The sequence below is a fragment of the Leptinotarsa decemlineata genome, unplaced genomic scaffold, assembly GCF_025532065.1.
Source record: "Leptinotarsa decemlineata unplaced genomic scaffold, Ldec_3_MD MMD2_tig00026369_RagTag_RagTag, whole genome shotgun sequence".
Lineage (NCBI taxonomy): Eukaryota > Metazoa > Arthropoda > Insecta > Coleoptera > Chrysomelidae > Leptinotarsa > Leptinotarsa decemlineata.
The window spans coordinates 5,806,057-5,831,095 of NW_027412709.1; the positions used below are offsets into that span (position 1 = coordinate 5,806,057).

General features: G+C 34.3%; 2 protein-coding genes across 4 annotated transcripts in view; one reads left to right on the forward strand and one right to left on the reverse strand.

Annotated features, from left to right (window-relative positions):
- The window catches only part of LOC111507510 (uncharacterized), a 484,193-nt gene that overhangs the window by 8,838 nt on the left and 450,316 nt on the right, over window positions 1-25,039 (forward strand). The window lies entirely within an intron of this gene.
- The window catches only part of LOC111509696 (uncharacterized), a 44,082-nt gene continuing 31,079 nt past the window's right edge, over window positions 12,037-25,039 (reverse strand). For 2 of the 3 annotated variants that reach the window (XM_074185227.1, XM_074185228.1), the window contains exons 3-4: window positions 23,209-23,304; window positions 12,037-12,404 (exon numbers count right to left, since the gene is read on the reverse strand). In XM_074185227.1, coding sequence (XP_074041328.1) covers window positions 12,192-12,404; window positions 23,209-23,304 — 309 coding nt within the window. In that variant the 3' untranslated portion in view covers window positions 12,037-12,191. Of the gene's footprint in view, window positions 12,405-21,104; window positions 21,180-23,208; window positions 23,305-25,039 lie in introns of all 3 variants that reach the window. The other variant, XM_023165489.2, reaches the window with a different exon arrangement.

Consider the following 25,039-nt stretch of genomic DNA (forward strand, 5'->3'; position numbering starts at 1 on the left):
CAGCAGATGAATTAAAATACAGGCTCTTCACTGAACTATATTTTGAGAAGTTTTTATTTTTTTTTAGTAGGAATTGGAATTGATTTTATTGAAGCCTCTGGAGACACCCTACATTTTGTTTTATAAGAGAGAGGACATTGTTAGATCAAGATCTTCGCGCCAATTGATTTTTATTGTTGTTTTTATTTTACTTTCATCGTTGTTTTAGTGGGAAATAAATTATTTAAGTAACAAAAAAAAGTAGGAAAAGTATATTTCTTGTACAAATGACTCAAGTCATTACTCTTAGTGAAAGAAAATTTCAATTGATTCTATAATTTCGGACACGTATTCACCAAGAAAATTGACGGTCTTTCAAAATAACTTTCCTTCTCATTCAACAGTTCATAGACAACATCTTTCTTTTTTGGAACTGTCATATTTGTTGACGAAGTTAATTTTCCATTATTTCTCGAAATCTGAAATTAAAATATTGTGAACGAGGAGTTCCCAAATTATATCATATATTTTTTTATTTCAAAATTCAATATTCAGTAAATTTCATTTTTTATGCTATCCATCTGATGATATATTTATTTCTTATTTGAATATAACTCAATAGAAATCAATATTAGTTCACAGAACTCTGGAATTATCTGTATTTTCAAAATTTTTATACACTTGGTAATGATTATTCAGTTATAGATTACTCAGGAAACTGTCTGTAGTAAATTTCTTTTTGATATTTCAAAAAATATATTCTTCAAATCATCCATATCTAGTGAGGTTTGTTATTATTCAATATCTTTTTTTTATCTTTTCAAGTTCAATGATAGTTTCGAACTGGTTATTATTGAAGATACGTAAAGTCCTGAGATGAATGGTACGAATATGTTAAACAACTGGTTTGCTGACGTCGTACTGGAATATTTAGTCGACAGATCAAATGCGGGAAAACTACGGTAAGTGAAAAAATAGTGAGGACAAACAACTCATTGCTATCGATCTGCATTGAATTACAGCAGTTTCGTCCTATAATGATATTTTCAAACCAATACAATAATCAGTTTGGGAATGTTTTCATAAGACGAAACTGCAGTAACGTTAGTTACAAATACAAGTGGTAAAAAGACATAGAAAGTTTCATTTTTCATTTCTCAAGAACTCCTAAACGAAGTAACTTATGGATACATCCATCAATTTATTGAAAAGGGCACATACTTTTTTAAGCGCCGTACTCGATTGATATCATTATCAGAATAACTATTCCTGAATGTACTAGAATGAACACAAAATTGATAAAGAATATAATAACATAGGCTCACACTGCCGAAGTCACGATCATATAGAACAAAATCTGAGTTAGTAGGTCATGGTCGAATGGAAACTGTAGTACCACAGTTTTCGTCTGCAACTGCGATAGACATCTTCAGTGGTGAATGGGATGACGGCGAAATTAGTACCATGAAGTTATATACACAACTGACGGATTTCGATCGTTCACTGATTTGAATTTCAACTACTAACTCTGCTGAGGTATCGTAATACTGCTGATTCCAAATTTATGATGTACCAGACCCAACTAAATTTGGTTTAATTCCAGAAATAACTTCATAATCACCGAAAACATTAACTGATTTGGGCACATATCATTCATAAGTAAAATTATTATTGAACATAACGTTACAAGGTTTCACAGTTTCATGTGTTATTGGATCATACAATGTATTTTCGTTTCATCGTGAATTTATTTCACTGCCTGGAAATATTTTGAATTTGAACATTTTCATGTGAGTGAAGTAGTCAAATACTTGCTTATCCATCAGTTTTGAATAGACAGTCAAAAAAGTCTATAGACGAATGTGGTGTTTGATTATACAGATAACATGCTACCGATAATGAAAGTGACAGGAAAGAAGCCCCAAGTCTAGTTGAGATACATGGACGACACCATAACATGGAACCATGGGAATATAGAACTGGATATCTTCCTGAAGCACATCAACAACGAAAGTCCAAAACGAATTGACATTCTTAGACGTATTGGTGAAAAGAATCGACACTGAGTGAGAAACATCTGTATAATGTAAACTCACACACACGGGACAGTATCTGAACCAGGAATCCAACAACAATCAATCGACTAAGAGAGAAATCAATCCTAGTAGACCGTGTATTCGTGTCCTGTAATATGAAAAAAGGATTTCGAGAAGGAACTAGGCATCATAAAAAATGATCTTCAATGAAATGGTTAATCCGAATACTTTGGGAGAGAGCAAGAGCTCTCTTTAATTTAATTTAATTTAATTTAATTTAATTTAATATATATATATATATATATATATATATATATATATATATATATATATATATATATATACATACATATATATACCATACATTTTTACTAGGAAATATACTATACATTTTATAGTTCAGCAAGTTAATCGAGGATTTGGTTTGCTATACTAATTTCTGATTACATTACTGAGTTTGGCACCTGAGTGATTGAACACTTGTATTGTGCAACTCTATTATATATGCGGATTTCAAATAAGTCTTGTAATAAAATGGCTTCGGAATAATATTAAAACATAATGAAAACTTCATAAGCGTATGTCAGCAAAGAAGTGTAAATGTTGCATTAATTTATTTATTCAGTATTTTCAGAAAAGTGTAATAATTATAAAAAATATATTTTTTTGATAGAACACTGAATTTCTTGAATTTTTTTTTCTTTCATACTGGATGGAAGAAGGTTGAATGCTTTAGGTAAAGTATATATTAAACAACTATGAACAATATTTTTGTTGCAGTTGGGAATTCTTAAGTGATGGTTTGTAGTACTTCTGGTTGTATAGTTATGTGAAGGATGGTTCTGATATTGCTTGTATTTGTAGGCATATATACATAGGCTATGAAAATATAGAGATCTTATGTCACCAACGTCTTCATTATAAAGTAGTGTTGTCTGATAACGTTTTGTTTTCCTATATATTATTTTTAATATATAATTTTGAATGACATTTAGTTTTTGTAGAGCATTTTTGTACATTCCTCCCCATACTAGAATACCATAACGAAAGAGTGATTCGTCCAGTGATTTGTAAATTAATAAAAGGAGATTTTTAGAGAGGATATCTCGTAAATGATAAAATTTATATATAAGCTTCCTCACTTTATTTGTTAGATAGTCAATATGGTTACTCCATTTTAAGTTTTTATCAATTATAACCCCTAAGTACTTGATTTCTTTCAACTCTGTGATTTCCTCCTTGATGTTCTTAATTTTTATACTACTGAAGGAGGGTCTATTAACATCTGTTGTTGAGAATGCAATATAGTGTGTTTTCTTGACATTCAGGGATAATTGGTACTTATCCAACCAGTTTTTGGCAATTTCCATATCTCTTTGCAGAAAATCTTTTGTCTCAGTCCATGTATTGCCATTAAACAACATGACGGTATCATCCGCATACGATATTACTTTTGCATTTGTTGATGAAAATAAGAATGCGTTGATATATGTTAAAAAGAGAATAGGTCCAAGTACTGTGCCCTGAGGTACTCCTATTATTATCGTTCTTGGATCACTTAAGGTGTCATTCAGTTTAACTATTTGTGTGTGTGACCGAGCACATTGCATCAGTGGTAGACTTACCATTTCTAAATCCAAACTGCTGTCGGTGGATTATATCGTTTGAGTCTAGAAAAGTATTAACCGATCTTTCAAACATTTTTTAAATAATTTTCCAAAATTATTGATAACACCAATATAACACTAAATAACACTTCCCTACATCAAAGAAATGTAAAGGATAAGAAGAATTGGTTCCAAGTATAACATCAGAACCTGCTTCAGATCCGGAAACACTATCCATAGCAGCCTACAAAAATCAGGCCACCATAAGCGGACTGCGACTCCAAGAATTGCATTTACCAGATATTCTGCTAGTGTGGAGAATCCTACATCGGTGAAACTAAGAAACTATTGAAATTTCGCATTGCCGAGCACAAAAAACACACACGTCGAGAAGAAAACAGCAAATCGGGAATAGCAGCGCATGTTTGGACTCATTAACATAACATCAAATGGTCCTAAGCTGAAATCAGGAGGAGCACTGGTTTAGTGTAAAATAAAAAGCCGCATATATTTTGTCCAACAAGGCATTTGGCCAAGCAAGATATGCAACATATGGAAACCCATAATCGAGAGGAAAACGGTCAACTCCCGATAAAAGGTCAGCTACCGCTAAACCGGTGAAGCGGAGAGAGGGAAGAAAAGGATAGGTGAAAGCACTCGAATGACCTATGAATAGTCATCCCTTGGCGGAGTAAGTCTGTACCCTCTGATCAACAGAAGATCTATAATGAGTCTCAAGAACAAGATTACCATCTATAATACGATGTTCAAGCCTGTTATCATGTATGCTTCAGGCGTCTGGGGACAAGCGGCAAAATATAATATCTCCACTCTGGAGGTATTGCAAAACAAGCTAATGAGGATGATTGTGAATGCTCCTTGGTTCGTGCGGTGATTTGCAGCTGCCTTCCATTCGACAGTCCATTCAGTCGAGAAATCGGAGAGTTTTTGATTGTGCAGAAACTCATGAAAACCCATTAGTCAGGGAAGCTATGGATTGTACTGTAGACGACCCCTCCCGATATGAAAGGCCCCGACACTCTGTCGAATAAGGCCCCTAAGTCCTCCGTTAAAAAGAAAAACAAAATTTCATCCAACCCACCCCAGCCAGTTAGGGGGGGTACACCGTAAAGGGCGGCACTGATGTCTGAGGACATTCATGTCGCCATACCATCAACATTTACCATCAGTTATGACCCGTTTGTCCTTCTGACAAACATCGGTAAAAAGGGTAAGGGAGCTAGGCTCCAACCTGTTTGAAATCAAGACGACGTGCAGTAGTAAGTCTAGTTATTACCCGAACATGATAGTTGATACTAACAATCGAAACATCAATGAAATAACTTGGCTTGAAATCTCTTCAAGTTATCAGTTTTCATGTCTTGTTAATTGTTTAATTTTTCAATTGTTGCTTGTATTTCATTTCATTTCAGCTTTTTTGCTAGATATAATTGTTATTTTCAGCTGATCTTTTATTTTTTTCATTTTATTGATTCTTTCAGGGATATCAAATCATTATGTATCATATCAGACAATGGAAATCTGATCTAATGAAATGCACCGTGAGACATTGTCAACCACCTTCAAACAAAAAAACAGCATTCGTTTCGAATGTAACACTCATTTTGGCAACTCAACTTTTTGTTTTGTCTGAATCGACATAGTTTCCATTTTGTTATAGTTTCGTCTGTTCGGTGGAAATCCGTCTTGAGCCATGTTAATTTTTTTGGATTATAGTGACAGAAACAGCGACTTCTGCTCCTACTGTTTTTGTTGTTAAGTTATTTATTGCCTTATCAGTTTGTGAAAGGCGGCATATAAAATAAGTAGATTTTTTTCATATAGATAAGCTGTTCGTATGGAAACTCCGATAGAAAATGTGAGTTAATATTCCACATGGAGTGAATTGTGATGAAACTTACTCAAAAAACCGTTAGATGAATGCTTTTGTAAATCTGGATCTGGATTAAATTCACATGAATCATGCCTGTATGTGAAGATGAAAGGCGTCCATTTGATACTGATTCTAGTATACAGTGCATTCCATTTGTAACGAGCCACCATGAATAACTTTTGGTACAATGCTCTGCTGGAAAAATAAAAAAACACATCAACTACAGTATACAGAGGGACACATTTTGACACATTCACATTTGATGTTACTTCCCCTATCGCACCCCCAGAGCATGTCACCAATTTTTTTAATATGGATAACCCTAAATTGTTTCGCATCATCAGCTGCTTCAGATTTCAACAAAGTATAAAACATATGGTCTGAAGTTTATGTTTCGAGAGCTACAAATTATCTGAGTTGAAAAGAACCACCCTTAATGAACTTCTGTACAATCTGTCACCTAGATTTCATGGGTGTTTTTGTGAAGTTTACTTCAAGAACGTCTTATTTTGCTTAGGTGAGTTTGAATTCGATATTCTCTTCATTTTGTATTTGTCTCATTCTACAATAACGATTACGTACCAGGTGAAGTTACAATTGGTGTTTTTGTATTTGTAAATTCTGGAGAAACAATGGTTTATACGCTTTGGAAACGGATTGAAATAGTGAGTTTGTACTACCAGAATGGTAAAAGTGCTAGAGTTGCTGCCCGTAAGTTCAATGATAATCATTCAGGAAGAAATGTACGACACAAATACGTTTCGGAATTATTGAACAAATCTATGGAAACTGGATCTGTTAACAATAAAAAGCATAACCGTTCAAGAACTGTCAACGATAAAGCTATTTGTACTGCAATTTTAGGGCACGCAATCTCTTACTAAGTGGTCTCGAGAATCAGGAGTCAGTCGTACAAATATTTTCAGGATCCTTCAAAAGTACAAATTTCAACCATATAACATTAGAGTAGTTCATGAATTGAACGAAAATTATTTCGATAGACGTATCGAGTTTTGTGTAAAGTCTCACTGAACGGATGAATTTTCATCCAAATTTCTTATACAAAATTTGTTTTTTGGATGAATGTACGTTTAGTTTGAATAGAGAGGTGAATCGGCAAAATTATCGATATTTTGGTGATACGAATCCTCATTTACACCGTCAAGGTCATACCCAACGACCTCAAAAACTGAATGTTTGGGCAGTGTTTTAGGTGACCACATCATGGAATTTTTGGAGAATCGAATAATACCGTGCATCAGTAGGACAATTGAAGAGGATATAAATTTATTCAAAAAACAAATAGTTCTCCAGCAGAATGGTGTGCCCCCACATTTTGCAGCTCCAGTGCGACAATTTCTGGATAATCATTTTCCTGGTCGCTGGATTGTCAAAAGAGGTCCTGCAAAATGGCCACCAAGGTCTCCGGATCTCACTCTTGTAGATTTTTTTCTACGGTGTCATTTGAAGTCTGAAGTGTATGATATAGAATTAACAACATTAGAAGATTTGAGAAAGAATATCATGGGGCATTGCAGAGAAATAACTCCCAAAATTCTCAACCATGTGACCGCGGCAATGGAAGCTCGTTGGTATCATTGTATGGAAGTTGGTGGAAACATCTTTAAACATTTACTAAAGAACATTTGTTTCTCCTCATTGTCCAGTCATCAGATTTCGATTCAAGGATTAATAAAAACTTTCTTTTTTTGATTTATTGCTTCCTTACTTGTCTCTGGAACGAATAATTCAAAATGTGTCTTTTTTTATAATTTTTGACATGTTTTTTATTTTTTCTGCAAATCAAGCTCAAATAATTTGTAGCTCCCAAACCATAAGCTTCAGACCATATGTTTTATACTGATAATGCGAAACAATATAGGGTGATCCATTAAAAAAAAAACTGGTGACATGCTCTGGGGGTGCGATAGGGAAAGTAACATCGAATGTGAGTATCTCGAAATGTGTTTCCCTGTATATTATTGTTCACGTGTATTTTTATTTTTCCTGAAAATCATTGCACCAATAGTTATTCAGGGTGACTCGTTTCAAATGGAATGCACTGTATATTGATGATATACTGATATCTGAAAATTCTCTTCGAGTTGAAGAGGACACTGTTGATTTATCAAAGTCACAATTTGACTCGAAAAAGTTCGCTTTCCTTATAAAGTTTCTTGAATTGTAAATCATGAAGTCTGTCACTCAGTTGTTCGATTCAGTTTGTGATAAATATGTTTGCAGAATCTCGCATGTCCATTTGTGTTGACGTGAATACTGCTAGCTTATTGAAACCAAGATTCATATTCATAACAAACATTCCATCAGACAAGTATAATCATGGAGATTTCTGTCTCTTGTCGTCTCACAATCAATTACAAGAGAACCTTTCAAATTATTCATTTTGTGTTCACGAAATTGTTTAACACAAGTCGGACAGTCCGTTGACGATTCAAGATATAACTACCATTTCGTCAACATAAATTTATCATCTCTATCATTCTTTTTAGTCATGTAATCTTAAATATCGTGACTATTCAGAAGGTAGGACTTGAATTTCAAACTTTGATCAATAAAACAATTATTTATCAAAAATAATTTTAATTTACATATGAAATATACACTGATATATGTTAAAATATAGTTGGCTTTCTACCAATCAGTCTAATAAAAGCAAAATTCAGATGAAAATATAACCACAAGAATGAAAGATTGAAATAAATGAATGAGGTGAACCTTACATCGTATTGAGAGGATAATGAATGAAAATTATGAACAGTCTTACATATAAAACACAAAAACTACCACAATTTTTATTTACTCATAAAAATATGCATGACTTTGTAAGTCAGATCACAACATTTTTTTCATTCGATCCAGAAAATTATTCATCTTGGTTTTCATAGACATACATCTCACAAACAATTTCTAAGCGTAATATTTTGGTAAACAATGAAAATTACTTCAGATGAATGAATGTACTTTGAAAAAACGTTCATTTGCATTATATTCATGAATATTCATCGAGACTGCTTCAATCTACTGTTGATTTTCCACACATTGTTCCAGAGTAAACTGAAATATTCTTCTTTCTCTTAAGTAACGATTCAAAATGATATCCAGATTCCGCAACAAAGTTTTCTTTATGAGATACAAATAAAAAATACGTAGCCTGGTATAACAGTTTGCTTTTATTTTCAAAGTAAAACTTCAGAAATTTGTTATTGCGGTATAAAGAGATATTTGATTCATGATAAATACTGCTAAATCTTATAAGAAGTAACATGAAATTGAAAAATACAGAGTCCGTTCTCAGATTTTGTTGCAATTTCCAATATATAACTTTGAAGGTTCAATGAATCATTCAATATTACTGAAATGTTGAGGAGGAAATTGGTAGTTTTTATTCGATGAAATGAATAGTTATTCCTGATTCTTTCCTATAAGTAATTTTTATTTGTTGGTGTCCAAATATTTTTTCAGAAAGGTGAAAGAGAGGTAATCCCAATGGCTAATAGAATGCATTTCTGTTCATTTAGACACTCTGCCAAAACATGCAGTTAATATTAAATGACGGGAAAAAGTTATTCAAGAATAAATGAGAAATATTAAGGTCAGCAACAAACCAAAAAAGAATATTTGAAATATATGATGAAATTGAAATTGAAATGATGAAAATCCGTTCATTCGAAATATTCGAGAAGTACAAAGAAAATTCGAAAAGGCATACAGAATGGAAGTTGTTCATCACAAACCATTTTCATTTGAATCTATGTGTTAAGTCAACTCAATATAGGCATCAATTTTGAACAGAAAATAAAAATTATAGAGAAAAATAATGACACTTTTGGAAAATATTATTCGAAACAAGGTAATAAACATATACATATTAGTATTAGAATTGACTTCATCATTGCGAAATATCTGATTATGAAATCATAAGAAGAATCAAAAGAATTGAAAACAGTGAAAAAACGGGGATTGGAATGATGTGGTTTTGGAAATGAAGTGAGAAAATGTGCATGCTAAGACACATATATGTTCGGCAAATTTGATTGACTAGAATACAAGATTTCGATAGTGGAAATTGTGTTATTTTTTAATGTTCATTCTTTAAATTTATGCAGTTATAAGAAAGAATAATTGAAAATTATGGTGATGACTTATTTATATCAGCAACTATAACGAAATGAATAATATTCAGGTGATATATGCCTGAATAGATGTATTCAATTTCGTAAATTTGATTCAGAGTTTAGAGTGGAAACAGAAAAAAAAACAAAAATGGCGATCATAGACTTGAGGTTGCTAAGGGAAAGTAGTCTAGTATCGACATGAATACAAAAAAACAGGAATTCTGTTTTTCTGTCAACCAGATTAACGTTTTGTTTATATATGATGGAATTGGTCGATACTTGATGAAAATCAATAACTAACGTATTCAAAAAACACTTCATCGTGCGGGCGTAAAGACACGGGCGTAAAGACATTCCCGAAGAAGTCATTGTCTGGCGAAACACGTGTCGCGTTCTTGTGAAACTGTTTATTATTTTTACTATGTTTCTGATTTGAGTTTTTTCAATATAATTCCTTACAATAAATGGCTCTCACATTTTTTTGAATATGTCCATTATATTCGTAAAAACTGGATACTTGATATTTACTGGCATTGAGAATAATGTAGTTCAGATACATTGCTACTGAGTGTGAGTGCAATATCGATACAATTTGGAAAGTTTCTTTTTCATCAGTATGCTTGAATTGAAAAATTTTAGCAGTTTTATAGTTGTCAAGAAATACACCTGTGATTCGTTTAAAAAGGTGCAGAAAACCACTTCAATTCTATTTTCAGATTGAAATTGGTGGAGAACTGTCTTTGTTTTTTATATTAGTGTCTTGAAAAATTCACATGATTATTGCTGTACCTACAGCACATATTCAATGAATAATTCCAGAAGTGAAAAACGTTACATTCAGAGTTCCTAATGAACAAAGTTGTTTTGATATCAGCGGTATTACTTGACTGGTTATGAATGCATAGTTCAGATTCCCCGGTTTTCAACGAAATCAATTCATATAAAAAATCACGTGGTCTTAATGACTTCAATCAATGAGTGAGATCCACATCATATTGGAATGATGTACTTCAATAATGAAGAATAATGTCATGTTATCAGGCAAGATGATCATCTAGTTGTGTGTATGTCATTAAATTGCAGAAGGAAGGAAAACGTTGCGACTACAAAACTTTGAAAAAATGAAAAATATCCTTCGTATTGAAAACCTATAATAATTTCTTCGAAATAGGTACATATTAACATGGAGGACTGAATATTTCCTACAGTTTTGTGGGTATATGAGTTTTTGCCAGTCAGATTTTGGAGGTTAATGAAAGCAAAAAAAATGTAAGAAATATATAAATTTCTTAATACCAAAATCTGAGATTGTTTTGAAAATTACATCTACATATTGGTTGTTGATATATTGGAAAAAATATTGTTGTGAACGCGGCAGGTTGGTAAGCCGCCCATGGACCATGAAACACCTGCCGTGTGGTGAAAAGCCGCAATGAATCACTGCTAATGCATTCAGGGAACACTGTCCAAAAATAGGAATGAATTTATGGAACTCTAAATGAGGCTGAGTTTGGTCCTCTGGCTGAGCCCTCACAGTCCCTAAAAGAACTGATATCTAATTCAGTTTTGAGCAGTTTTGCTTCGAATTCCTTATCCTACCAGTCCAATGAAGGGGTGAATCATCGTATCCGTGTTTACTCAGAAGAAGATAGTAGTGGCAAACGTAGTTGCAACAATAGATCGGTGATAAATTCTTCAGTCAAAACTCTTGGGTTCAATGGGTTAAAAAATCTTGGTAACACCTGTTTCATGAACAGTATAATCCAATGTTTATCAAACACGGGATGGTTGCTGGAATACCTAAAAGAGGATACATACATGGAAGATATCAATACTAGTATTTCTAGTATTGGTTACTATTGGTTATAATTGGAGTATATATGAGTACGGTTTATATTTGAAATTTATTTATGCATGAATAATTCACTGTTTATATATATATTGAAATTATAAATCAATTAGTATGTTCAAATTTGAAAACTTTTATGATTGTATGAAGAGAAGCACCAAGAAAAATGTATAACAATTATGAATCATGAATGTATACGAATATATATCATACTCTATTGAATATTTGAATGTTTATACACCACGGAGGAAAATATCGGGAAATTATCAAGAACATTGTTTTCCTGGATACTATACAAGAACATACACAATCAATCATACATATCAATATTGAGACAATTGTACGAACATCAAGAAATTTCACAATCAATTTCGATAGTTGTTACACTTTTGTCTCGACTCTCGTGAAGCCTTTGTTCTCAAATACTTTCATTTATCTCAGGTATGCTCATTATGATTTGTTCGTTTTTTCAAAATGAAAAATGAATTTATCGAAAATACATTATGAGATTCAATATTTTCAGAAAACTCGAAACTACTAAATATGAAATCGATTTTTATCATGTAAATTATTAAGAAAACTCGAATACAAAAACGTTTTCCATTCAATAATTCAGAAAATCGATCCTACGCGATCTGTTCACGAAAAAAATTTCGTCTTTTCACACTCTCATCACACTTTGTAACAGTTTCAAGGTAGATCAACTTTATATTTTTCTTCATCTTCCTTGGGTCGAACGTAAACAGGATATGATCTCTTGTGAAGGTTCGAATCCGGAGATTCCGTTGTACTGGCTGTTTTAGTTTTAGAGAATCTTCTGATGGCATAATCCCGTAAACTCCGGAAAACGGGTCGGGAACTCTGAACGAGATTGTTTACTGCAGTCAAAGTCTGTATAGGGATCTGAAAATCAAAGGCATATTTCAGTTATATAGTACATCTCACTTAATTAGGTGGAATGTGAATGAAAACATGTTATGACCCATGACATGACATTTCTGTCAGGAATTGAATTGGTTGAAAACGTATGTCAACATGTACCAGGTATGAGATAATGTAAGATGATCGTTATGATAACATGACATAAAATAATGAAAATCAAAATCAACAAGTTAGCAGGCATTTTGTGGCCATTCAAATTTGACAGGAAGATCTTGACAGAACTTTCTGTTCTGACCACCACAGTGTTGCCGGTTAGATCTCATAGAATTATATTGAAAATGCCATCACAGAAAGTGGAAGTAAGGGATTTGAATCCATGCATTGTTGAATATCATTATATTTTTAATTGAATAAAGGAGATATTTATGAATGGTGCTCAGGCTTTCAATATCTGTCCTGAGTTTGAAAGAATTTCAATCTTAACAAAAATGAAAAATTCTTGAAGAAGTTTTTTCTGAGGGTTACTTTCTGAATTTAAGACTCGAACATGATCAAAGAGGAAAGCATGATCTGTATTGCGTGTATTGCGATTGTTACCACATCGCCTTTGAAAATGTCCACCAAAGCAGTAGATGAAATGTCAGGTAGATATACCAGAACAAGGAAAAGAATGAACCACATTAAAAAATTCATACTTTTTTCTCTCAATTTTTGAAAAAATAATAGTATTCAACTAATTCCTGGAAGCTAGTTTTGAATGATCAAATTTGGTGAAGATTTCTTCAAGATCGAATGAGAGACTATCTGAGGGTAGATGAAATAATCGAAAATTGAATATTAGTTGTGGGGTTTGAGGATAACTTTTTTGAATACTATTAAAATTGGATATTATTGAAATTTCATTTTTAAGGTGAATACAATCATCATTTTCGAAGCCTAATCTGATAGATAACCCGTTGAAGAGTGATTTGTAAACGAGTTTTAAAACAATTCTTCAAGTTTTTTCAATTTTGTACAGGGAGCTGCTACGAATTGTGCACACAACTCGATTTTTCATTATCAAAATAAGGTGTCCTTTCACCCATAAGAAATCTGAAATAGAAAACACTCCTATTGAAATCATCTTTCCCAAAAGTGGACTATATCAGCTCATCATGGTGTTCGAAAATCTTCAAACCCAGTAACCCATCAACGCCCAAAGTTGCGTTAACGCAACATTTCAGAAATGTATTTTTTTGAAAATTTCCTGCGGGGCTAAGTCTAAAATTTGCTTATCATCTGGTCAACAAATCTGTACTGGAACTTTATCGTATGAAAGATTACAAAAGTTCACAAGAACTTGCTGATGGTTAATATTTATTCTGTTCAAAATCAGGCTCCACAGGTTACCTTATCTGAAGGGTCTACAAATAATTCTCGTTTAACGCAAAAATTATAGTAAGTATAGAAATACATTGATTATATCTCATTGAATGATTGTATAACCATCACACTCACATCGTGCATTGGAATGTAATGTTGCACTTACGCAACTTTGGGAATAGGCGGAGTATCATACACAATGACAGGAGGGCATATGTCCAGTGACTGACGACCAGTGTCTAGTATTACTACGCATTGTTTGTGTATTTGTGTTCATTTTGATGCCTGCCGTGAAAAAAATATCATGATACGTTCAAAAACCAGTAGTTGACTGAGAGTATGTCGATTTCAGAGGAGTACCTATCCATAAATTTGTTATTAAAAAACGCTATCTTTTCAGCCATATCTTGGGAGAATCACCATTCATTGTCAGCCGAAGAGCTCTTTGCATTGATATTAGGAAACGAGGATCTGCAAAACGCTGAAAGTATCGATGCCGTTTATATACTACCACCCGTTGATGAAGTTACAGATGAAGAGAATATCAATGAGGACGAAATACTAGAAGTCGAAAGTGCACTAATAGATGGTGCTGAAACCTATGAAATCAATGCAGATACCCCAGATTAAGGCTCTGATGTAACTGAGAACAATCCCAGCCCCTCAGATTCCAAAAGGCCGAAATTAGCAAAGTCCAAGGGTACTTGAAGCAAATTGAACCAGAATATGCCAAAGTGGAAACAAAGAAAGCCTATCCAGGATAATGAGCAAGCTGAGTTGGTGAAACTAGTGAAGGCTTTAGAATGCAAATCCCATTTGAGGTATTTTCTATGTACTTCACTGAAGAAGTTTAAGAACAGATTGTCACATTTTCAAAGAAGTATGCCAATGATCACAATATACAGTGTGTCAATTTGAAAACTTCCCACCCTCAATATCTCCCTTCCAGTACATAATATGAAAAAATGGTCAGACAGGTCAACTTTATTTGCAAGGGGGACACTCTGAATGAATATTTTCAACCCTCGGGGTTCAACCCCCTAGGAGGGGTGGATGTTACCCTCAGAATTTCAAATGGAAAGGGGGGTCAAGTGGCACATCATTTTGAAGGGCATTCAATTCTCTTGCCAATGATACCTTTTTCATTAGTTTTTGATGAGCAGTTTTTGAACAATAACGTTCCAAACGAACGGTGATTAGAAGTGAATAAGAATAAATGATTAAAACTCGCCCGCACTAGATGTTTGGTATTCAGGTTGGTATTCAAAACAAATGATTGTAATGGACTATTGGAAAAGGTGAGCATCGTACTAGGTAGCATCGTTCCAACCCTTGAGTAATATTCGAATTCGTGGATGTGAGGAATGTAGAACTACTTAGTTAACGAAATACGCATCGAGTGCAAACAAAAAATACTAAATTGCAAAAAACAAATTTCAACCATCTTGTTACGCTTTATCTGATAATATGTTCAAAATGTTGTCCATTCTGCTCTAAACAGTAATACAGTCTGTTTTCGAACTCCTCTCGAACATTTTGGAAAACTTCACCACTAATTGACCGGCATGCTGCTGTAATTCGTCCTTTGAGGTCATCCATATCAGTGGGCTGTGTTTTATAAACGACAGATTTGAGATATCCCCAAAGAAAAAAATCTAATGGAGTCAAATCCGGTGATCTCGGTGGCCACTCAATTGATCCCCTTCTGCCAATCCATCTCTCCCGGAATCGCTCGTTCAACCATTGTCGGACGGGGCGAAAATAATGAGGTGGCGCACCGTCCTGTTGGAAATGTAACAAATCTTCCTGCAACAGTAAATTACCGTGTGCATCAATTTGAGTTTCGAGCTCGTGAGTTATAAGTGGATCGATAGGTGCTTGAAGCATATCTAGGTACAGATCACCATTCAAGTTTTCTTCAAAAAATAAAGGTCCGATAATGGCATTTCCAAGAATACCAGCCCAAACATTAACTTTTTGTGGGTGTTGTGTATGTCCTTCTCGAAAATTGTGAGGGTTTTCGTCACTCCAATAGCGACAATTTTGCCTATTAACATTGCCATTCAGGAAAAATGAACATTCATCACTGAAACAGATATTGAACAGAAGATTAGGTAAAGCATTGATTCGAAGAGTCATGATTTCACAGAATTCTATTCTTCTGTCATAATCATCCTCATGGAGCTCGTGGAGAATCTGCATTTTATATGGATGAAATTTGTGCATTTTCAGTGCTTTCCTTACAGTCTCGTGTGACATTCCCGTCTGTTCTGCTACTGATCGTAAGGAGCTAGTCGGCTCAGCAGCAAATGTTCCCAACACCTCAATTTGAGCATCCTCATTCAGTACTCTGGGGTTATTCCTTTTTTTATTCTTCACCGAACCAGTTTCGGAAAACTTTGTCACCAAATCAAGCACATACCGGTGACTTATATTAAGATTTGGATTTCTTTCACTAAAAAGAGATGCCGCCCTTCGTGCGCACTTGCCCACCTCTCCATAAATAAAAATTATTTCAATTCGGTCTTGGATAGTGTAAACCATTCTTACAATTTATACACTTTCTAAGGTATCGCTGATCAGCTCAACAAATGAAACTGAAATGATAGTACTACCAAATGGCTTGAATGCGATGAACACCTTTTTTGCTCAAAAAACGATACTTTTTATAGCAGAAGTAACAAAAAAGGGATAAGAGTTTTAAATCCGATAATAAACCCAAATGAAAGTCACCGAAATCAGATAACTAATTAATGTAAATTTTTTGAGGCTTGTCTAATTTTACCCCTGATGGAAAGTTGAAAAGCTGACCCGTCATCACAAGTTTTACTTATAAGATAGTCAATAAATTGTATTTCTTTGCATACTAACTTGATAACCAGGCATTTTAGTATAGGCCAATTCTAATTACTTCTATTAGTTTAGAACTACATTTTCGGATACTGCTGATCGGAAAATAATAAATGAGGGCACCGTCGGCAAGCGAATTGAATGCCCTTCAAAATGATGTGCCACTTGACCCCCCTTTCCATTTGAAATTCTGAGGGTAACATCCACCCCTCCTAGGGGGTTGAACCCCGAGGGTTGAAAATATTCATTCAGAGTGTCCCCCTTGCAAATAAAGTTGACCTGTCTGACCATTTTTTCATATTATGTACTGGAAGGGAGATATTGAGGGTGGGAAGTTTTCAAATTGACACACTGTATATGATTCTCACTTGAATTCAGAGAGCCTCAACAGATTTGTCGGTTACCACTGTCTCACAACTACTAGGCCTTATTGGTCAAAATATGAAGACAAACGTATGCCATTATTTAAAAACTGCATGAGTAGGAGAAGGTTCAAATATATAAAACAAAACCTACACTAATCTGACAACAAACAGTTAGATCAAAATGAAAAATTTTCAGACTTTATTGGATGTAATGAATGGGAAATGAATGCAATTTGTTGTATTTTCATACAATCTTCAAATTGATGATGAGATGGTTCCTTTCTTGGCGGACACTTCTGTGAAATTATTATTACTGGAGTTTTTCCTAACACCAAACCGGTATTTTGATACTTCGACACGTGTTTCGATCACCAAGTGATCATTTTCAGGAGAAAGTTCAATCTTTCTCTTGAAGATGATCGTGTTCGGAACACGTGTCGAGTTGTTGAAATAATGGTTTGGTGTTGGGGAAAAACTCCAGCAGTAATATTCATTACTACATCTAAGGTTTTAAACAGTACATCACAAGTACTCCTTCAAAATGTTTATGATTAGAAAACCGTTAGGATTTGGATCCAAACTGTGGTGCCTGTGAAGCCTCTAATGGATATCTGTATAAATTCACACCATATAGAGGAAAATCTGAATCATCTAATAATAAAACTGGCGTATCAGTTGGAGATTCTTTCAGTGGTTTCGAATTCATCTGATCACTGTATTTTTCGAATACTTCTTTTCGTCCAAGACAATTTTTTGCTTGCTGAGAAAAAATTATTTCTCTGCTACTAGTACAATACGTGAAAATCGTACAAGAAATGATAAATTAGAAGGCGTGAAAAATATAAAAAGAATGTCCGAGGCTCGTATGACCATTCTCTTGACGAAAAGCACGAAATATTCCTAGTTACATGGAACGATAATGTTGTGGTTACTGTTGCTACCAATAATAGTACAGTTGATTCTCTTCGTATCGGTGGAAAGATAGAAAAGTAGAAAAGAACAGAAAATAGTGAGTATTACTCAACCGAAAGTGATATCTAAGTATGTGTGATTGATTACTTGTTTACTTTATGGTAATTCATGATTACTCAAATGAGATGAATAAAAACACTTTTGTCTAAATACCACTGGTACAAGTACAATCAACATATGGGTGGTATCGATCTCCACGATGATGGCATTGCCAACTACAGGATACGCATAAGAGGGAAGAAATGATGGTGGCCTCTATTTATAAACCCCATCGACAGCACTATAGTGAATGCTTTGAAAGTGTATAATTTGGTAAATGAAAACCATCAAACACAATTGAAATTCAAGTCGTAGGTTGCTCTCACGCTCATAAAATACAAATTATTTTAATCTGGACGAGCATCACAATAACATCCCAGGACCTTTTGCAAACTACGGCCCACCATCCAGAAATGAACTGCCCTCTGAAATACGATACAGCAATATTGGTCATGTCACAGTTGGAGATAAAAATGCACGAAAAAGACGATGCAGTCATTAGCAACACAATATACCTTTGCAAAATCTGCGAAGTTCAAGTCCATCCACACTGCTTTGAAGAAGTTCACAACCGTTCGTTGCAAAATTGATGTCCGCTAATCCCAAAGTTGAGTTATTGCAACATTTCATTTCTGAGATTATACCAAACAATTTTTGCACTTCTCTGTGTTTTATTCTGTTTGAATGTATTTTGAGTCAAAATGAAGGCGCAGGTACTAATTGAAAATGATAATTATTTCGGTGCTTGAAAATTATTGGATTAATGCCATATTGCGTTATGTTAATGATTATGTCGTCAACGTATTTCTTCAATGAAGCAATTTTACCAGATTAATTACTATGGATCTTCATCAAGTAACGACCGAATCAATCAGAAGATCAATTACTACTGCAAGACTCTGCCAGATCGTCCACCACATATTGTGTTGGTATTAGAGAAACTGGGCTGCCCATTGGCAGGAGGTTTCTTTATGATTTTTTTTTGGAAAATGAGTCCAATAACGATTCTACCACTTGGGTGAATTGTCCAAAAGTTAATTTGCAACACTTCGGTATGATATAACCTGGATATTATTGAAACGCCTCATGCGAATTATGAAATGGAAATGAGTCTTTGACAAAGAAGTTACTCTCATTGTTGTATGTTATGGGTAGACTATGTGTGAATTATCATGCAGCCCAAAAACGGAAACCTAAAATTTCATCTAAAATGATGAAAACAGCGGGTAGGTATTCGACATGGATTCAAATGGATTATTGTGAGATCATTCGCGAACAAAGGTCCAGGTTTTAATAATAATTTACACCAATTCCTGTCGACCACCATATGCTGGTTTCATCATTCAGAATTGAGTTGTCAATTTGATATATATTTGAAAAAAATATACAACTTAGCTCACTACCTCTGACAAAGGATGCAGCAAAGTGTGAGAGCAACAATGGATAACTTATGGCCTCCGGAAGAATGGGGTTGGAAAAAAATAACTGTTGAAAGTAGTGACAATCACGCAACTCATTTTCTGAATTTTTTTCAAGTGCATGTTTTTTTTTTAAATCATGGATTGGAGTATATTTGTATATCTATAATTTCTCTCCGATTATTGTACATATATTTGAAAACAAGTCACATTGAACTCAAATCAGTCTTCGCATCAAGAAGTTTTCATTTTTATTAATGAAAAATTAAAGACAAACATCAAAATCGGTGCTGTTTCTCAAGACCTTTTCTGAAATCTTTTTTAAGACTATCAACCTACATTGCCCATGCGGAAAATTTATTGTCTCTCCATATACAGAGTGGGCCAAATTTGTTAGAAATTACACGTTAAAAGTTAAGACCTCGTTAATCCATACCTCGCACAAGTTTCGACTTCTGAGGGTTGTCGTTCGTAGGGGTGTGATAGCTAGTTAACGGAAAAACAGTTTTTAAAACAGATTTTTAAAACACCGGTTTTTGAACTAGGTAGAAGGAAACTAATGACTGTTTCTGGGGTCAAATTTTATGGCAAACTTAATGGTGAAAATCGCATATCGATATGTATCATCGTTCCTTAGCTACATCGTGTTTTTTGAAAAATGTGCATTTTTGAAAAGTTGCTGTTATTTATTTCCTGTCAGAAATTTCTTGTTTCTAAGAAAACATTTCCAGAGCACTTTTTACGTAGAAATAAATGCTCTGAAAAATGTATTTTTCCAAATAAGATATTGATAGTTATTAATGGATACATACATATAAGAAAATGAATATGTAATTCCAATATTTTCATACTATTCACAATAGTAGTGGACGAAATATTTTCGAATCATCGCTTCAAAACTGATAATGATGTTACCTGGAGGTAATTGAAATGCCTTATTTAAATTATGAAACTGAAATGAGTCTTCGACATAGAATCATCATTAGAGTATGCTACAGATGAAATATTTATGATTAATTGTGCAGCCTAAATGGGGGAACTGAACATTTGATCTAAAATGATGGAAACAATTGCTGTTACTTTTTTCCTGTCAGAAATTTCTTGTTTCTATGAAAACATATCCAAAGCACTTTTTACGTAGAATTAAATTATCCGAAAAACTTATTTCTCCAAATGAGATATCGATAATTATTAACTTATTTCAATAGAGTCTAAAATGACCTTTTCAAAAATGTAGCACATTTGATGTTTTACTAGAATCATCTTTGAAATACAGAACTTTTAGGTTTTGATATGTGGACTTTGAAACGTACACTTTGATCAAGTTGGCTTTGGGTGACGGGGTGATAAAATTTTTGACAGGAAAGAAGTTATAGCAACTTTTCGAAAATACACCTTTTCGAAAAACATGCTGTTACTCAGAAACGATGATAGATATCGGTTTGCGGTTTTCACCATTGAGTTTGTCATAAAATGTAAACCCCAGGCATAGGCATAGCCATCAGTTTTCATCTATCTCGTTTGAAAACAGGAGTTTCCCTTTGAAAAGTGTTCAGTTTGGCTCACTCAGTACATCGTTTACTATTCAGAGACTAATTGAAAAGGAACAAAGAAATGACGCAGAATTATTTGATGAGCAGATGAATGATATCGATGGGATGATTTCGAAAGGAAATAGATGAATTGCCAATGATGACTGAAGCACAAAAACTTACGTTTGCCTACATTATTGCTGTGATCACCTTTCTTCGACCTATCCTGACGTAAATTTCACTCTGCTCGAATTGACCCTGTATGTCGAAAATAGAAGTAATTTTTATTGCAAATGAATTGACAGTAGTTTCAAAAACGGTAATCTTGGGTAGTCGAGTATTTTTGAGTAGTACTTAAATAACATTCACAAAGGTGAATGGTATTTTGTCAGTACCAAGTTCCATCCAACACTTTCGCATACCAGTATTCATAAAACGACAACTATAATAGTAGGTATATTGTTATTTTGTTAAAAACCTCTGGTTTCACTAAACTTTTTTTTTCAAAATGTGAAGAAACACTCCCATTGAAACTGTTAAATATATTCGGGCAAAAATCAAAATTTCAGGTACTATCTATTTATAATCAAAATATTGTTAGAGATTTGGAATTTCATCATCTGAAAAAGTGATTTTAAATCTGAATAGTGAATGAATTCATTATTGGAAATTCTTCAACCAGAACATGTTGCTGGATTAGTTGAAAAAGATGTAAATTACATTGAAAATATGAGGAAGAGTGAACAATGAGTAAATTTTTCACTCTAATATGGAGCATGAATATCAGCAACCTTGGATATTGCTTGTATTTTTGCAGTCTACTGTGTCATTGACATCTCCAAATGGAGTTTGAGAGATGCCCATTGAACACAGATGAAAGTAGAATGAATAATTTTTAGAAAGTTAGTTGATTTTTTTCTTGCCCAACGAGGTGGATGTGAAAGTACCAATGTTCCTCATATCTCTGAAGATGATAAAACAAGAAAAGACTAGTCAGATAGGAAGAACAAGGCAGCTGGTGAAAGGAACTCAGATGTCTCTCAATTTCCGAAGTAAATCAATTTGCCCCCATTATATGCAAATTTAGGGTGAATGAATCAGCTTTTGGAAGTCGTTCAACATGATGTGTTCCATTCTAATCACACAGGGTATATAGATTTCATGAACCGAAGGTTGACATTCATGGCAGCTCATGAGAGAGCCTTACTTCAACTTCATGAATTTATGAATGTTCTTCAATCAAATACTTGGCATTCGTTCGTCATGGATGTCTAATATTTTTCAAGTAGCAAGATAGATGACAACTTTCAAGTGCTAGTAAACAACATATTGAGTATGAAAGTACAGTACTTATATAGCAACTTGAATTGTGTTCTTGACATTCTAGGTGATTTCAGTGAAAAAGGGTGAATTTTTTCATCAATAATATGAAGGACCGCAACCAGGGAAGGTGCTTCTTCAATATGATGACTGATTACCACAGAGATGAGTTACGGAAATATTGCAAACGGAGAGGCCCCTCATAACATGATTTTTTTCAATCCCTTGTATATCAATATACTCAATAATCATGATTCACCATTATTTTGCATCAAAATCAGTTTACTGAAGTATGGTATTTATGGTAATGTCTCTTCTACTGTTATAAATTCATGTTAACACATAATCACTCATTTTAAAAGCAATGTTGCATAATCAACTCTGGAATGGTAGTTGATTCAACAGAACTGGTACCATTTCAGGATTCTGCAAGTTAAAATAATGGGAGAATAGGTCTGAATTCCTCAATACCAAAACATATATTGCTCCGTAATAATATGATCATATGATAATATGACAATGTTATTGACATTTTCATTTATTTACTATCATTTCTCTTTTTCTATTATTTTCGTAGGAATGACTGACATTTAATTTATTGTTTGTAACATTCATCTCTATATTTCTGTTTCATTTCACAGTAATTTGTTGTCACACAAATTGGCATTCTTGTAGTTTTACATTTCAGTCAATATTTCTCAATGATTTATCGAAATATTCCTGTCCTAATATTTTTATCAATCCAGTTATTAATATTCTCTCAGATATTGAATCTTGTAACACTTTCTCGAAAAAATGAAATCAGTATTCCTAACAGTTAACCAGAAACTTTGTCAAACACATTCAAATATGAACAGTTCTGAAGAAATATTGGAACAATCACATGGAATATCTAGTGACGATTCAGATTTGGTTTTCTGAAAGTGGTGGATGGACGAAAGTTGTGCGTTTTCCACTGGATACTTACATTGAATAAGCTATCGATTACTTTAGATCTCTCTGCTGTCTCTCGTTTTGCCCTTGCATCGCTTCCCACGGTTATTTGAAAATTGTATTCCTTTCCCTATAACAAACAAATTTAGGTTATTCGAAATGGATATAAGCATCACAGTTGTTGTTTTATAACACGATTTGTCTTTAAACTCAAATTGGGCCTCAGTTTCGACGATTAAATCTTCATCGACACTGAATTTATTTCTGGCGAGATCAGGAGTAAATCAATGGAGGCCAGATCTGAAATATACGGTGGATGCGAAAGCAATTCGAAACACCAATTCAGGCAGTTTCGCCATCTTTTCCATTGATTTGACACGGTATATTGTCTTGAGGTCGTACTTTCTTTTTTTCAAATGGGGCCATTTTTTCGCGATTTCGTCCCTCAACGCTATATTGTAATAGCTGATGACGATTTTTTCTTTTCGGAATAGGAGATGAATATTATGCCATGTGCATCCAGAACTACTGATACCAAAACCTTGCCAGTGGACTGTTGCATCTTTGCACGCACTTAAGTGGGTTCACCACGTGCAGTCCACTCAGAACGTTTTGATTCTGGTGTGAAATGGTGGAGCCATGTTTCATCAATTTTCACATCGACGCATGATTCGAGTTTTCATCTTGGAACAGATTCAAATACTGATTGTGAGTTCAACTTTGAACACAGTTTTTGCATGCCCAAATATTCATGCACGATAGTCCCTACACATTCCATTAAATTCTTAGAGCCTCCTTTTCACGATCAACTTCACTTTGCAGTCATTCAAAATTATTTTGAGGACTCATTTATGTTCCCGTTAGTAACATCATCTTTAAGACGTCCACTGCGTGCATCGTTCTCGCTGCTCATTTCACCTCGTGTAAATTAGCAAACACTTCTCAACAGTTGATTTTCCTAGTGCAGAGTTATAATGTTCATCAAGTCAGGTCTTTACTTCATCTCTATTTTTCTTTGCCAAAAAGCACTTTATTAATACACGAAATTCATTTTTATAAATTTTTTTGACTAACAAAAGGTGCTTCACTGCTTCTATTCCAGAAACTAATAACCCGATAGCTGTCAACTTTGTACACCTGTCTTTTGGAGATCAAGGTTGACTAAGAAGCCTATGGATTTGATACTGTGTTTTAGCGTATGAAGTTTTCAGCCCACATATACATATACTCAACCCAACTCTTCAACCAACCCTAGTGATTATAGAATAATGTTACTATAGAATGAACCCCAAATTACCTTTGTTTACTATTTAGCTCCATTTTAATTTCACCCGTATCCATATCTACTGACACAGATTTTTCAAAAGTGAAATACATTTCTCAACTAATTTTAGTGAATGCAAAATATTGGACAGCTATGGAATATACCTATATGTTTTGCTCTACTAGTATTTGTGGGTTTCATTTTATTGGATATCATAGGTATTCAGAGTCTCCCGTGGGTTGAGCTATCTATCGGGCGCGTCCCCAGGTGGTGGATAGGGCAACGGCCAGAGGCTGTGGACCCTGTCCGGGTAATCAATATGGCCTCACGGACAGGATCGCCGGACTCCTGGTCAGTGGCAGGAATAAGTAGGGTGGGGGGAACTGAAACTTCCCAAAAGCCACTGCAAAAGACGCCACCGTGTACCAGCATTCCCAAGCTAAGGTGTAAGGAATCGTGGCTACAGCTGAATGGCCGCAGGGTGATATGCAGTTACGAACGATCCCCTGGGGGAACCAGGCGAAACCTCATTTTAATTAGCCTTCCTCTGGTGATGCGGGTCCCTGCCAGAGGTGGGAAAACACATGGATACAATGAATAA